This window comes from Acomys minous, assembly GCF_964271855.1.
Source record: "Acomys minous genome assembly, chromosome: 4".
Lineage (NCBI taxonomy): Eukaryota > Metazoa > Chordata > Mammalia > Rodentia > Muridae > Acomys > Acomys minous.
Window position 1 is genome coordinate 81,970,002 of NC_140486.1, and position 15,362 is coordinate 81,985,363.

Below are 15,362 nucleotides of genomic sequence, written 5' to 3' on the forward strand. Positions count from 1 at the left end.
ATTGATGTTGAGAGAGATTAATGACAGTGACTCTTAGGGTCTTTTATTTTGATGTTGGTTGTGATAATGTGCCTGTGTGCTTGTCTAATTTTTGTTTTGCTATAGTCAAGCTATTTATTTCCAGTGTTTTCCTGGGTGTAATTAGCCTCCTTGGGTTAGAGTTTTCCTTCTAGTATCTTTGGTAGGGCTAGGTTTATGCATAGATATTGTATAAATTTGGTTCTCTCATGAAATATCTTGTTTTCCATCTATGGTGATTGAAATTTTTTCTAGGTATAATAGTCTGGATTGGCATCTGTGGTCTCTTAGGGTTTACAAGACATCTGCCCATGCTCTTCTGTCATTATGGTCTCTGCTGAGAAATTAGATGTGATTCTGATAGGCTTAGCATTATATGTTACTTGACCCTTTTCCCTTGCAGCTTTTAATATTTTTTCTTTGTATATTTAGTGTTTTGATTATTATGTGGCAGAAGGATTTTCCTTTCTGGTCTAATCTATTTGATGTTTTGTAGACCTCTTGTATGCTTAGAGGCATTTCTTTCTTTTGGTTGGGGAAATTTTCTTCTATGATTTTGTTGAAAATATTTTCTGAACCATGGAGCTAGGAATATTTTCTTTCTTCTATTCCTATTATTCTAAGGTTTCAGCTTTTCATGGTGTTCTTGATTTCTTGGATAGTTTGTTTGAGGTTTTTTTTTAGATTTAAGATTTTCTTTGATGGATGCATCAGTTTCTTTGATAGTATTTTCTACACCTGAAATTCTTTTCTCCATCTCTTGTATTCTGTTGGTGATGCTTACTTCAGTAGTTCCTGTTTTCTTCCCTAAGTTCTTCATCTCCAGGCTTTCCTCAGTTTCTGCTTTTTAAAAATTGTTTCTATTTTCATCTTCAGATCTTCAACCTTTTTACTGACTTCCTTCTCCTGTTTGTATTTTCCTTTATTTCCTTGAGTGATTATTCATTTCTTCTTTTACGACTTCAATGTGTTTGGCTGTATATTTATTTCTGTAAGGGTTTCCTCTTTAAAGGCCATTACCATCTTCACTAGCTTTAAGGTAATTTTCTTATTTATTTATTTATTTATTTGTTTGTTTATTTATAGAGTATTCTGCCTGCATGTATGCCTATATGCCAGAAGAGGGTACCAGATCTCAGTATAGATGGTTAGAACAGTCAATGTTCTTAACTTCTGAGCCATCTCTCCAGACCCTAAGATCATTTTCTTGTGTTCCAATTGTGTTATGGTATCCAGGGCTGCTTGCCCTTGGATAATGTGGTTCTGGAGATGTCATATTGTTCTGGCTTTTGTTGATTGTGTTTTTACACTGACCTTTAGCCTTCTGGTTGTCTCTGGCATTGGCTGGTAGTTCCTGCTACCCACTGGAGTTCTTGGAGCTACAGAAAGAGACCTGGGCAAGAATCTGTATGTTCTTGCAGGAGCCCTCCTCAGATTAGTGGTCTCTGACTGGAGGGTGGTTCTCAGAGAATTATCTGTGGCTTTCCTCAGATGTATGGTCCTCAGAACCCACTGGGCTCCTCTGGAGCCTGGAGGCCTTCCCTTATCAGGGGAAATCCTGGGATCAGCCACTTTGCTATTGGCTTTCTTGCTCCCAGGTTAATGAGCTCCAGATGCCCAGACACTATCCTTAGACACTGTGCTCGCTGGGTGCAACCATTTTGGAGAACCTGGGAGCCTGAAATTCTGGCCGGTCTCCCTAAGGTTGTACTTTGGAGCAGCAACTGCAGCTGTTTCCATTGATCCCAGGAGTCAGGATGTCTGAGGTTGGACCCTCATGCCCCAATTCCTGGAAGGTATCCTCCCTACAGGATGGTGAAAGTATGTGAGTGGCTGAAGGCTGTAGCCAGAGGCTGAGACCAAGCTACCGTGGAGCCTGGGAACTTTTCCTGGGATTAGCCAGGTGACTTAATGTTGGACCCAGTCGTTTCCTTACCATGGACTGTCCTCTCTCCTGGGAAACACAGATGCTGGAGCTTGGGGTGGGGGAGCCACAGCACAGCCTGTTGGCCACTCTGCAATTTCTGCTGTTCAGAGACTGTGCATGATTGGTGAGCCATCTTGGATCCCTATCCCTGATTTTTTTTATACAGCTTTTTAAAATGTAAATTTCCCAAATAGTTCCAAATGATCTTCAGGATTTTATTGGTATTTGTTGTAATGTCTTCCTTTTAACTCCTTATTTTATGAATTTCACTATTTTTTCTCTTTTGACTAAGGGATTGTACATTTTATCTTTTGCCACATCATTTGTTAGCAGCTTCATGTTTTCCTCCAGTCTCTTATCCTCAGATAATTTCGGGCATGGCCTTTCTGAGCCTATCAGAAGACAGCTGAGCACACTTGCCCAAGATCTCTTCTGAACCAAAGAAGTTGTTGGCCCCAGTGTGTTCTCTTAACTGTGCGCTGTGCAGTGGCAGTAGTCAGGGAGCAGCCACATTTCCCAAGGACTGCTTTTCTTTTTTTCAAAGCACAGTAACTTAAGAAACAAAAGTGAAATGTGCTTTCCCCTTTTCTGCCTTGTTTCATTTTCCTCTAGGTGGGAAACTTTCAGCAACAATTAGCAGAGGCTAAAGAAGACAGCTGCAAAGTTACACTCATGCTGGAAAGTGTGCTAGCCTCTCACAGTAAGATGCAGGGAGCTCTGGAGAAAGCCCAGGTAGCGCGCAGGAGGAGGGATTCAGAGATCACCAGCCTCAAAAAGGAAAGATACTGCATTTATGTTTTGGCCATGTCAAGGGAGAACATGAAGTCTCTTGAGTACCATTTATTTTGAAAACTGTAAAAATGGTGTTTAAAGAGCTAACAGGTTAGGGGCTAAGCATGCAGCTAGAAAGCTTTCTAAAGTCCAAGTGGCAAGTCTGGTGTGGTGGTGTACGACTTTAATCCTAGCACTCCGGTGGCAGAAGCAAGTGGTTCTCTGTGAATTTGAGGCCAGCCTGGTCTACATAGTGAGTTCCAGGACAGCCAGGGCTACACAGTGAAGCCCTGTCTTTAAAAAACCAAAAAAATTTGCCCATGCTAGTGTGACATGAAGGAAAATGTGTCCTTGAAGTTCATGGACTTTTTTAGCCTTGATACTTTCTGCACCATTCAAGCCTAATGTCAAGGTTAATAATTATTTTAGGTTAATCAGCCTGAGAAGTACTTTTAGCTGTGTTTTATTAGTGAACTTCATTGAATGTTTCAAAATTACATAAAATGAAAAGCAATAATTAAAAATAAAGAAAAATACATTTAATATTTCTTTTTTGCTAATAAAAATGCTCTGAGGCTGATAGTGCCTCTGGAATATATTATGTGTACTATAAGTTTATATTGTTTCTATGTTATGAGAAAGCAAGTGAATAGTATTTTCTTCATGTGCTTATTTTTATCTTTGCATATTATGAAACGGTTACATCATACCTTAAATTTTAAAAAGGCAAAAGAATAGTATATAAAATATCATTTACTGACCAGTAAATACATTTCAAAGTAGCTATTATACTTAAAAAGCAAAAAAATCTCAACAGCAGGCCAGCCCTTCCCAAACAGGTAAAACCATATACTAAACTGGCACTCCAGAGGTCAAAGTGCAAGCTCATAGCCTGATACATGGTCAGGATTTTTAACTCCTTAGGAGCCTTCCTTCCCCGCCCCCAAGATGGAGCTATGATTGTTACCTATTGCCTCTCTGGTGTTTTGAGAATGTGCAGCTACTAATAGTGCCGTCTGAGCTCCTCAATGAAAGGTGTGTCATCGTTCCTGTGCCCTTCCTTATGCTTCTAATTTTAGATCTCTAAATCAACGAATAGTACAGAAGCTTGAAGCAGCAAGCAGGATGCTGGTTGTGGAGGCTCAGCACAGCAGCGAGGTAGAGGCCAGGCTCAGAGCCGGCAGCACAGCAGCTAGGTAGAGGCCAGGCTCAGAGCTGGCAACACCGACTTGTTCAGTTTATTGTCATATTAGTTTTTAGAAAAATGAAATGAAGCAGAGAAAGTTCCTTTTCATTTAATTAAGAATCCTGGACAGTAGCATACTTATGTATAGTAAATATGAAATAAACTGCATAGTTTTGACTGATTTTTGTCTTATATTTCCATTATATATTCTCATTTATTAATACACAGGTTATTCCAGGAGTTAAATCAGTAGAAAACAACCTATAATCTCAGAGGTAGCTGGTGACCCTGTTAATGAGAAGACTTGCACCCACTAAGTGTGTATCCACACGTGCATAAATATAAGAAACATGAGCAAGACTTTCAATGGTTACTTAGAGGCCAGAGCACTCGTGTGCCATGGCATGTGTGTGCCATGGCATGTGTGTGGAGGTCTATATGACAACTTGTAGGGCTCCATTTTCTCCTGTGGGTACAGGTGATTAAGCTGAAGCCACCAAGCTGGGTGGCAGGTGCCTTTCCCTCTGAGCCACCTCAATGGCCCCAAATAAGCCTGGTTTGGGCAGAACATGCAAGGATTAGTTGCCAGTTCTCAGTCTCCTAGAGAAAGAGACCAGACGGTGATAGAATCAGCAAGAGACCAATTTATCTGGAGGGGCTCTTGAAAATCAAGGTAACGTAAACCAGCTCTGTTCTCTGAGCGCTTTGATCTCAGATGGAATTGTCTTCTGAGAATCTCTCAAGCGGTGTGCATTATAAGTTGTTGTTGTTGTTGGTGGTGGTGGTGGTGGTGTGTGTGTGTGTGTTTTATATTTTACCTACAGTGTTTCTAGTTCCAACTGATAATTTCGGTGCCACTTACAGAGTGTAAGGAGTAAAGACTGTTGTAGTGACCACCCTGGACTCACAGGCACTCTTCTCCCTTTCAGATGGAGCTGCTACAGAAATCTCTAGATATAACTAGAGAAGGCAGCAGGAAACTGGCCATGAGCCTGGGTCAAGCGCTCCAGACAAATGGCCATCTGCAGTCTAAGCTAGATCACATCCAAGAAAAACTGGAAAGCAAAGAACTTGAGCAGCAGCGTCTGGAAGCCTTCAAGAAAGGGCAGTCTGTTCCCAGTGAAATTGGGAAGGCCTCTGGAGGAGGAAGTGGATCCTTCAGAGAAGCTAGGGAAGACTTCCTCTTTCTTGAGCTGGTGTACCTAGCTCAGTCAGGGCAGCACCAAGGCGCGGCAGAACAGCAACAGGCAATAGCTGGCCGGAGCACGCCTATGTGGGTCTCCTTTTCAGTTCTTCCTCCCCCATTATCCTTATGTGAAGTTAACCCAAACTACCACAAGGGACCCATGTTTCCTCCTCTTACAGCACCACTTAGCCAGGTGTGGAGGTGCATGCTGACAGTTTCGGCATTTAAGGCTGAGGCAGGAAAAACGTGAGCTGGAGGCCAGCCTGGGCTTCATAGTGAGAGCCGATCTCAAGAAAAGCGAAATAAGGCTGAGAGAGATGGCTCATGGGTGGAGACATGGAAGTGAGCCTGATGGCCTAAGCTCAGTACCCAGGTCTACAAGGCAGTGGGAGAACCAGCTCCCGAGAGTTGTCCTCTGACGTGGACACACAGCGGGAGCACACATGCACACATATGTAAGTAAAAACTAAGGAAACCAAATAGAGATTTGAGTAAGGACTCACAGTAGTCTGCGTGGGTGTAACTCATCCAGGAACAGAGCAACTACAGCTAAACAGATGATAATTTATTTGTCATTTTTAGGTTTTTTTTCTAAAACGGGTCATATCAAACTGTAAAGGTTTTGTTACAAACATGTCATTAAGTATGACTTAACACTACTATCAGTCTATGGAAGTTTATGCTCAGGAAAACACATATAGTTTCTTGTCACTGATCGTACACATTGTGCATGGCCGGGGCAGAAGCTGAGGCAGAGACGGCACCTTTTTTTTTTTTTTTTAAGATTTATTTGTTTGTTTGTTTATTATATATTCAGTGCTCTGGATGCATGTACCCCTGCAGGCCAGAAGAGGGCATCAGATCACATTATAGATGGTTATGAGGCACCACATGATTGCTGGGAATTGAACTCAGGACCTCTGGAGGAGTCATCAGTGCCCTTAACCTCTGAGCCATCTCTCCAGCCCTAGAGACGGCACCTTTTATGTATATGACCTGTGTGAATTTTACTCCCCAGTCAAACGTTACTGCCACAAGGCTGTGCAGTATTGACTAAACAGTGGCTGGCAGACTCATTTAGAAACCCATAAAAGTCAGATACTAATTGTTTAACTTTACCTAGTAAGGCATTCTTAATCCTGAATATCCTAAAAATTCTTCAGGCACTCTTTGTTCTCTATTCATTTGTTTGTGTTGTCCTATTCCGGTTGGTTTATTTTATCTTACTTTACAATTATTTCTCTTGGTTTTTTTTTTTTTAAATGCCTATTCATTTTCTACTAAGCACCAGCGTGTCTGGGTGGGTGGGGAAGTACGCCGGTAGGGAAGGAATTGAGGGACGGGAACCATAATGAGAATATATTGTATGAAAAAACTATTTTCAATTAAAAAACATAAAGTGTAATCCCTGTTGCTAAAATGATTACTGCAAGGCCAATGCCAGTGAAAGACTAAGTGAGACTCACAGGCCTCCCTGCACACTTGCTTCAGAGTCTGCCTTTACAGATCCCTCATAGCTCTTATTTTTATCAAAGACTAGTCCTACCTCAGTTGAAACTTGCCAACCTCTTGATATTGTGCAAATGTATACTAATCTGGGTACACACTTAGGAAGAAAGATACAGCATGGGAGATTGTTCTAGACTCATTGGTTTTGAGGCGGAATTATGAGAATTAGAAATGCAGATCTACTTCTGAAAAGAAGTCACAGGATGGAATTCATCTTTACAAAGATGAGAGCTAGTTTGCTGAGGTGCACTGCCTTCCATGGGAAAGCACAGGTAGAACGGAGAGGTCAGAGCATGACACTATTTCAAGGAGGAGGAGGAGGAGGAGGAGGAGGAGGCCAGAGAAGGAGCATCCATAGATGGCTCATCTCAGTAGCCCTAGAAGATTATACTGAATAGGAATCTTCTAGATCTGGAAAAGTCCTGATCATATAGAAACAAAACTTGGCTGCTGAAGAAAGGCAGGCAGACAGTAAGAGGATGAAAGCTCAGGGCTCAGTGTGATGGAGACCGTTCCTGCTGCTTCCTTCCTGGGCCTGTGGTGAGAGCTGGACTCTGAGCAGAGAGTACAGACAAGGCCACTGAGCTCGGAGGAAATCCAGAGTGGAAGGCTTGCCCCTGAGTCTGAGGTTAGGCGAGCATAGCGCACTGAAACTGGAAAACTGTTTCAGGAACTGATGGTGGATGGTCTGTTGGTCTCCTCAGAAGAAAACAAGAACAGGATGAATAAGTTTTAAAGACCTTTATTCCAGGAGGCCCATAATTAACAGCTCTATACTATACATGCAAACCTCTGTTTGAATAGATGTCACATTGAGTGTCCTTCTATGATAAGAAGCTTATATCTACACACCTGGCAGCAGAAATGGAAGCCTGAAGAGAAGAATTACACTGAAAATTAAGTTAAGGACTGGTGAGATGGCTCAACAGGTAAAGGCTTTTGTGCCAAGCTTGACAACCTGGGTTCAGTCTTTGGGGCCACATGGTAGAAGAGGAGAATGGAACCCTGCAAATTGTACTCTGCCCTCCCCCTCCCCCCTCTCCTTTCATCCCTCCCTCCCTCCCTCCCTCCCTCCCTCCTTCCTTCTTCTCTCTCCTCTCTCCTCTCTCTCACACACATACACATGCATTTATTAAATAAATATAATTTAAATTTAAAAAATAAGTTTTAAAGTTAAATTAAGTACAAATTAAGTTTGAAATCATTCTGGTTAGGATTTGAATTTGATAACTAAAATGATGACGGATAGTGGCTGTCATTTACTATGTACTGTCCACTGGGCATTATGCTAATCCTTAATACCAACCAAGATTATTTGGCGTTGGATACTGTCATTATTCCTACTAATAGATAAGGAAATGGGATAGAAAGATTCCTACCCAAGATCAGATACCATCCCGTTGGAACTAGGATTTGGGATTAAGCAGCGGCGGTGGCAGACTAAAGCTGATAATCATAGTCATATAACAAGCAAAGTAGAAAAATCAAAATAATCATATAATAGTTTTCATATTTTGAGATGAGTATAGCGTAGGAGGAGTGTGGGGATGTGATAAGAATAATTATTTCACCAGTGACTTTAGGCTTCAGACTGTCCCATCCCTTTATGTGATGTCATTAGGACGTTATCAGGGGGTAGTGAGGTAGATGGCTCAGCAGGTAAAAAGGGTTTTCCATGGATCCTGATGACCTGAGAATCAATTCCTGCAGGTTGTCCTCTGACACCACAGGTGTACATGCACACACATACACACACATGCAAATATATAAACACATGTCATTTTTGAAAGAAAAGGTTATCAGCAGGTCATTGAGATGACCCAACAGCAAAGTTCCCTGTTAGGACCTTGTGCAGGCCAGGAGGTGAGTTCCCGACTGTCAGGTCTCATCAGCCAGGTGGAAAACGGAATCCGTTAGCAGAGGCTTCTCCTGAGGCATGTAGGGAGGATGGATCCATGTCCAAACACACAGAGGAGATGCTCAGTAGGGTAGGATTGCAGGCACCTACTCCAAGAAACACTGGGAACAAGGGGCACATGCTGAGGGGAGGAGTCACCGACTAAGTCCATCTGTTAGCTTCTCACGGTCCTTCTGTGAGAGAATAAGAAGCTATAGATGCCACACACGTTCTGCTTATCATATCATGGCCTGTCAGCATCCTCAGAAGCCTCATCATGGATCTGGACCAGTGAACCAGATGAAAGGCTCTCACTTCAAAGAAAAGGAAACAATATAATTAGTTTAAGCTTGGAGAAGAGAGCTAGCTAATATCAAACATGACAGAGCCAGGCAGCCATCTCTTTTGTGTGGTTGTACCTTCTGCTACTTCCGAATGCTGTTTCCACGTTTGGCGGACTCCCTTCATAGAGCATGGAGGCTGGGTTTGCACCCCCTTTTCCTTGGTTCTGAGTGCTGCTGCTTTGTAAACCACCTGCCTTCCAGAGGGTTCACAATCTCCTGAAAACCTGTCTTGACTCTTAAGATGATTATTAAAGTGAGTGTATTGTGCTTCCTTCAAAACAGAGAGCGGATTACTGAGGCATCCAAAGTAAAAGCAGAATAGCACGCGGAGCGCACTGAAGCTCTGAGAGCGCAGTTTGCGTCGGAGAGAGAGAGACCAAGAAAGCAGCGCAGAGGGAAGTCTCTGAGGTGTGGGGCCATTTGAGAAGGGAGAGCACCTCACAGGAGGGCAGAGAGAGGTCTTGGCTCTTCTGGCCCCTCTGCTCAGCGAGCCAGCATGGTTCCTGCCAGGCATGATGCATGAGAAGACTGCCATCTGACAGATGTCCCCTCAGGCTGTCTGCCCCCCTCCCCCCATCCACTCAGCACACTCAGCAGCAGGAGATGGGCTGGGGGTATGGCTTAGTTGGTAGAATGCTTGCCCAGCCACACAGAGCTCTGGCTTCTGTCTCTAGCAGCACAGAATCCAGGCGTTGTGGTACACAGTTGCAACCCCAACACCTGGGAAGTAGATACAGGAGAGTCGGAAGTTCGAGGTCAACCTCAGCTACATACTGAGTTCAAGGCTGGCCTAGACGAGACTACATGAGACCTTGTGTTAAACAAACAAACAAAAAAGAGCACAGTAAAATATGTGAGTCATGCTATATGCATAAGCCAAATAGCCCTTGTGTAGTTGTGACTGCCACTCTGGACATGAGAAAACTAGCAAGACATTTCAGCACAGTGTACAACTTTGAAGGAATGCAAAGTAAGAGAAACTTTGTTTTAGGTTGGTTAATTGCTGGAAGCAGGAAAAAATGAAAGTGTAGCTTTGAGTCTCACAGAGATGCAGGGCTAGGCTCTCTTATGCAGCCTGGGCAAAGCTGAACTGCAAAAACAGAAATGTCAGGGAAAGACCGGTTACCTTAGCTGGGCCTGCCTGGTCCCATGGCCTTGTCAACTAGATCACTGTATGTGAACTATTAGGCAAAACTTGAGCCCTCCAGGTTCTGAAGAGGATGATATGTAAAAGCAACTTTTATTTGTCTGATATATTTGTCATCTCTGAGGCTTACTGCCTCCATCTGCTAACCTAGGCCTAGTCCTGGAAGCTTCTAGCCTCTGTACAATCTAACCTAGGCCTAGAATGTTTTCAGCCTCTGAGACTTACTGCTGAGTAAGCTCACCCTTTCTAGTTCTTTCTGAACTCTGGCTGGCTGGTTCAACTCAGCTATCCTGGCTCAAACTCCTCTCCAAGCTGACTGATTCAGACTGCTTTGAGATCGGCCTCTGACTGAGTTGCTCTGCTTGGCTTCAAACTAACTCTAGCCATCTGTTCTAATCTTCTGGCTCCTTCTCATTCTCTGGCTTATTCTGTCTTTACCTGTGTCTAACTTGTTCTGTCTTCAACCTGTCTTTGTAAAATCTCCTGGTAAAACTGCCTCTGAATTCCACGAACTGAACTGCCACGAACTCCACTCCACTGCCCTACCTCTCAACTCCCTGACTCAACTGAACTGCCTGAACAGCACTGACTAGAACTCAGAGATCTGCCTGCCTCTGTCTCCTGAGTGCTGGGATTAAAAATCATGTACTACCACACCTGGACCTACACTTTTCTTTACCTGAAACTTGTTCTATACCAGGGTGATCTTGAACTCAGAGATCTGCTTGCCTCTGTTTCCTGGCATTAAAGATGCGTTTGTATTCCAGCCAGATCACACAGATCTAAAGAAGGTCTTTGGATGAGATCTCTTACCAGAGCAGCCATGTTGTGAATTACAATTCCTCTACAGTTATCCAGGAATAATTCATAACATCTTTTAGTAATTGAAAATCAGTGCCAAATTAAATGGTTCTGTTGAAAAAAAGGACAGCTAAGTCAAGAGGCTATTTTAGGTTTTTGGTTTTAGTTTTTTTGAGACAAGGTTTCTCCGTGTAATAGCCCTGGTTGTCCTGGAAGTTCAGTGCTGGCCTTGAACTCACAATGATCCACCTGCCTGTGCCACCATGCCCAGCTTTCAAAAGGCTATTTTAATAGAGGAATGTATACATTAACTCTTGCATCATGAACATGGAAGAGAAAGGTGTTAATTTTTATATACTTTTATTATAGTTTGGTTTTTGTTTCGTTTTTCTTTTTGGGTGTGGTTTTATTTTGTTTTCTTGGTCTTGAGGGGTATTGGTTTTGTTGTATTAAATTTTTGTTTGTTTGCTGACAAAGACAAAGAATTTAAAGTTGGGTAGATAGAGAGGGAGAGAGGATCTGGAAGGACTTGAGGAAGGAGAAAATATCAACATATATTTATATTTAAAATGTTTTTAAATAATAAAAATTATAAAAATAGTAAGACCACACAGTAAGACTTGAGATGGATTTTGTCTTACCAAAGTTGCTACTCGTAGTAATTGTCATTGACAGATACAGTTAACAAGTTGATTTCAGCTAGTAATACTTAACAAAAGTCTTGTGAACTGCAAGTCACTGTACAAATGCATTATAAAAAGCAAGTTCTATGCGAAATAAGTAGGTGTCTTAAATGTAAAAATATATCATTAGTTAGAGCTTATTGCGCAGAACACACAGATAGCTGAAACGTGGAGCTGGAGAGATGACTCAGAAGTTAAGAACACATGCTGATCTTAGGCAGGAAGACGCTCCTGGCATCCCTATGGCTCACGGCCTCCCATCAGTCACTAAGTATCCAGAGATTTGTATCGGAGATGAATACACTGAGGAAAGAGATGGAGCTGCCGGCTAAGAGCCAGTGTGAAACCTCAGCCCAAAATAAACCGCAGGAGCGGAGACTGGGGGCCGAGCAGAAAATGAGGCAGGAACTACAAAATCGGGTCAAGGTGAGGGTTTCTTATGATTCCTCTCAGTGGTTGTTAGTGAGTGTATGTGCCTAAGTCGAGCGAGAAAAAACACACACACACACACATGTACAAAAATGGTCTCTTAGTTGCGTTTTTATTGTAGTGACACAAGTACCTGACACAAGCATCTTCTGTCAGGTCACTCACTGTCTCATGGATTTCAATCTGTAGTTCCTGGCTCTGTTGATGCTGGACCCAGGTGAGGCAGAACATTGTGACACTAGGGGCATGCAGAGAAGCAGAGTGTCCACCTTGTGGTGGGCAGCAAACAGAAGAGGGGCTGGGACTGGGTATGTCCTTCAACCAGCTAGTGCCACCTACCACAATACAGCCACCAACTAAAGATTAAGCACCACACACGAGCCTTTGAAGGACGTTTCATACTGACATCATGGTTTGAGATACGGAAAATGATCTTCATTCTCTGTTTAATAAAAATGATGTTTGCTTTGCAAAGCAGCTAGAGCTCACATATGCACTGGGCCCCTTGGTCATCTGGATTTTCAGCTCTTGATTGTTCTCTGCAGAAAGAACGCACTCGCTGCTGCCACAGGAATCATAGCTATTCCTAGCAAAAAGTGTAACAACCAAAATCAAACTTCAGGAGGTCATTAAGCTCCTCCTATCTTCCAGCAGCCATGAAGGTTCTCTCTAATTCTAAAAAAGAGACATTAATTAATTTCTCCTAGCAGAATCCAAAAAGCAAAACCAAACTCTTTATGTAGACTAAATTGTATTAAAATACACAGTAGAAGTTCAAAGTGCCCCATGTTATTTCCATGATTTAATTGCCGTATTATAAATTTGAAACATTTCACTTTTGTGTGGTACACTGGAAGTTTATTACAATGGATCATATTTTCAGGAATTGAAAGAAACTATCAGACACCTGAAGAAATGTAAAGAAGCAACAGAGAATAAACTGAAGGAAGCAACATGGCTTCAGAACAGGTGAGCCAAACCCAGGCACTTAGAGAAATACAGACAGCCACCCTAAAACAGAGTGCTGTGAAGTCTGCCACTGACGTATTCATCAAGACTGCAACAGACAAGGACCAACAGCGTCCTTTTCATCTTTACTGTAAAGAATTTTAGTTAAGATTCAGTTTCCTGATGATAGAGAATGAATACTAAAATGTTAACGTCCTCTGACGTCCAAATACACAAACTTGTAACCAGAAGAGGAGAGCAGCAAGGTGTGCACCTAATGCTTGACACCCTGTGGGTTCCCTGGACACGAGTTCTTAGCTAGAGTTACAGTACCAGACATGAGGTTTTCTTCTGGAGAACAGGCCTCACATCTAATGAGAAGAAAGTGGTTGGTTATCACCATAACAGTCAGGCCACTGCTCTTACCCATGCAGAGCACTGGGAGCTATGGTAATGACCAGCCTGGCACAATATGCCCATGGGTGTCAGAGTGGCATGCAAAGGAGATTCTTAACGTATCACAAGAATATCACTGTCAGTTTGTCATTTGTTCATGTTATGGCCGTTAATTTACATGACAATATAACGTGCCAGCTAGTATACTAGAAAGAAAAGGACTCTTGACAACCTCAAGTTTGAATACCAACTATGACACTTTCTGTATGCCCTTAGTAAAGTTACATTTACTCTCCTCTTTTGAGTGTGTGTATGCACATGCATCAATGTTCATATATTGGGTTGCATGTCCATTGAGTGTGAACATACATGTGCAGGACAGAGGAAAACCTTGAGTACCCTCAAATGCCACCTTTCTCTTTTTTTGAGACAGGGTCTCTTATTGGACTGGAACTCACCAACAAGACTAGGCTACTGTCCAGTGAGGCCCAGGGATCTGCTTGTCCCCTCCTGCCTGGCTTTGGGATTACGAATACATGCCACAGCACCCAGATTATTTTTTAATGGGTTCTGGGGAGTCAAAGCGAGCTCCTCATTCTTCTACAGCAAGCAGTCCCCAGTGAGCTGCCTCCTCAGCCTGTGGGCACCTGCTGTGAACTGTCCATTATCCAGTTAGGTGATGCCAGTACCGTCTTATTCTAGTCTTTTATAAGTTTCAGTGACTTCAGCGAACTTCAGTTCACTCTCATTTGCCACACAATAGGAGGTGTGATTTATAAAGCCATTTTGGCTGTACTTCTGAGAAAAAAGGCTCCTGGGGAAAGGATTGGGCTGGGCTGGGTTTGGAGAGTGAAGTCGTTGCTGTTATCAGCTTGTACCAACAGACCGGAAAGCATTTTCTGTAGTTCCTAAAAGGTAAACTTCATTATAGCACAGGAGTTCAATGTTGCACCTCACTGGAGTGTGCCTGCATGATGGCCTCACTGATATCAGGAAGCTACTGGGCAGCACATATCTGCCACTGGTTCACTAGGTGTAGGACAGACAGGGAGAACCGACAAGATGCGTGGAAAGCAGGAGCCTGCCCATGTTCCTTAAAGCCTCACTCAGAGAGTGTCCCTCAGCCTCATGGCCATTTGCTACAGCCTCACTCAGAGAGTGTCCCTCAGCCTCATGGCTGTTTGCTACAGCCTCACTCAGGGAGTGTCCCTCAGCCTCATGGCTGTTTGCTACACTGTACAGACGTGTTGCAAGGATTCCATGTGAGAATTTGAGTCTTCTCCTATCTAGACACGAGTCTCCCAGACTCAAAAAACACAAAAGAACTTGTGGCTGTTTCTGTGTTCAGATAGCTGCTCATCCGCAAGAAGCTCACCGCTGGTTTAAATGCAAGTTCGATGGCCTACAAGTTGAGCTGACAAACAAACAAACAAACAAACAAACAAAAAAATGGTTGCAGAGGCTTCCCCGGGAAGACAGATGGAAGAAGTGAGGCTGATGTGGTGGTTGTAAGGAAGTTTGACTTTTCCCCTCCATTTCTAACTACAGAAGCCCTCTAGTCATCGCGTTGCTCTTTACGCGCCTCTAGATTTACTCATCTACTGCTAGGAACCCAGTGGATTAATTTTTTTTTTCAGAGGAATTTTCACCTTTCCCAAATTACCTAGATCAAAACTACCCATCTGAACGTAGATGTGGCATTTAGGAGGGCAGCAGGCTCTGAACACTATTGGGTCTCAGCAGACAAGAGCTGGCTGTTCTTGTTTTCCCTACAGAATCAAGACATGAGATGTGGTGTTGCATCCAGCCAGTCTGCTCTGTGTCGGATGGGAAGCTAAGCAGAACCTTGGGCCTAAGGAGTACCATTGTGACAGAGAGGGAGAACTGCCCTTAACAGAGGAGTCTCTCGTGACGAGATTGGCCTCCCTGATTCTGCTGGTCAGCAAAGAGGCTAGCCTGTTCCTACATTGTAAGAAGATGACATGCACTAGGAATTTTGGGCTTTATCCTTTATGGACTCTTTTATGTGACTACCTCATCTTTTTTTTTTTTTTTTTTGTCTCTTTCCCTATTTTCTACTCAATAAACTTAAATGTAGTTTGTTTTATGGTAGTAGATGT

General features: G+C 42.9%; 1 protein-coding gene across 1 annotated transcript in view; it reads left to right on the forward strand.

The window, feature by feature from the left end:
* CCDC150 (coiled-coil domain containing 150) overlaps positions 1 to 14,734 on the forward strand; it is a gene marked incomplete at both ends in the record, with an annotated part of 59,994 nt that extends 45,260 nt beyond the window's left edge. Inside the window, 11 exon segments of the mRNA XM_084779536.1 lie at positions 2,558 to 2,727; positions 3,796 to 3,874; positions 4,832 to 5,010; positions 9,121 to 9,157; positions 9,161 to 9,209; positions 9,212 to 9,246; positions 9,715 to 9,808; positions 11,669 to 11,895; positions 12,782 to 12,848; positions 12,851 to 12,867; positions 14,591 to 14,734. Coding sequence (XP_084635662.1) covers positions 2,558 to 2,727; positions 3,796 to 3,874; positions 4,832 to 5,010; positions 9,121 to 9,157; positions 9,161 to 9,209; positions 9,212 to 9,246; positions 9,715 to 9,808; positions 11,669 to 11,895; positions 12,782 to 12,848; positions 12,851 to 12,867; positions 14,591 to 14,734 — 1,098 coding nt within the window.
* Positions 14,735 to 15,362: the final 628 nt, after the last annotated feature.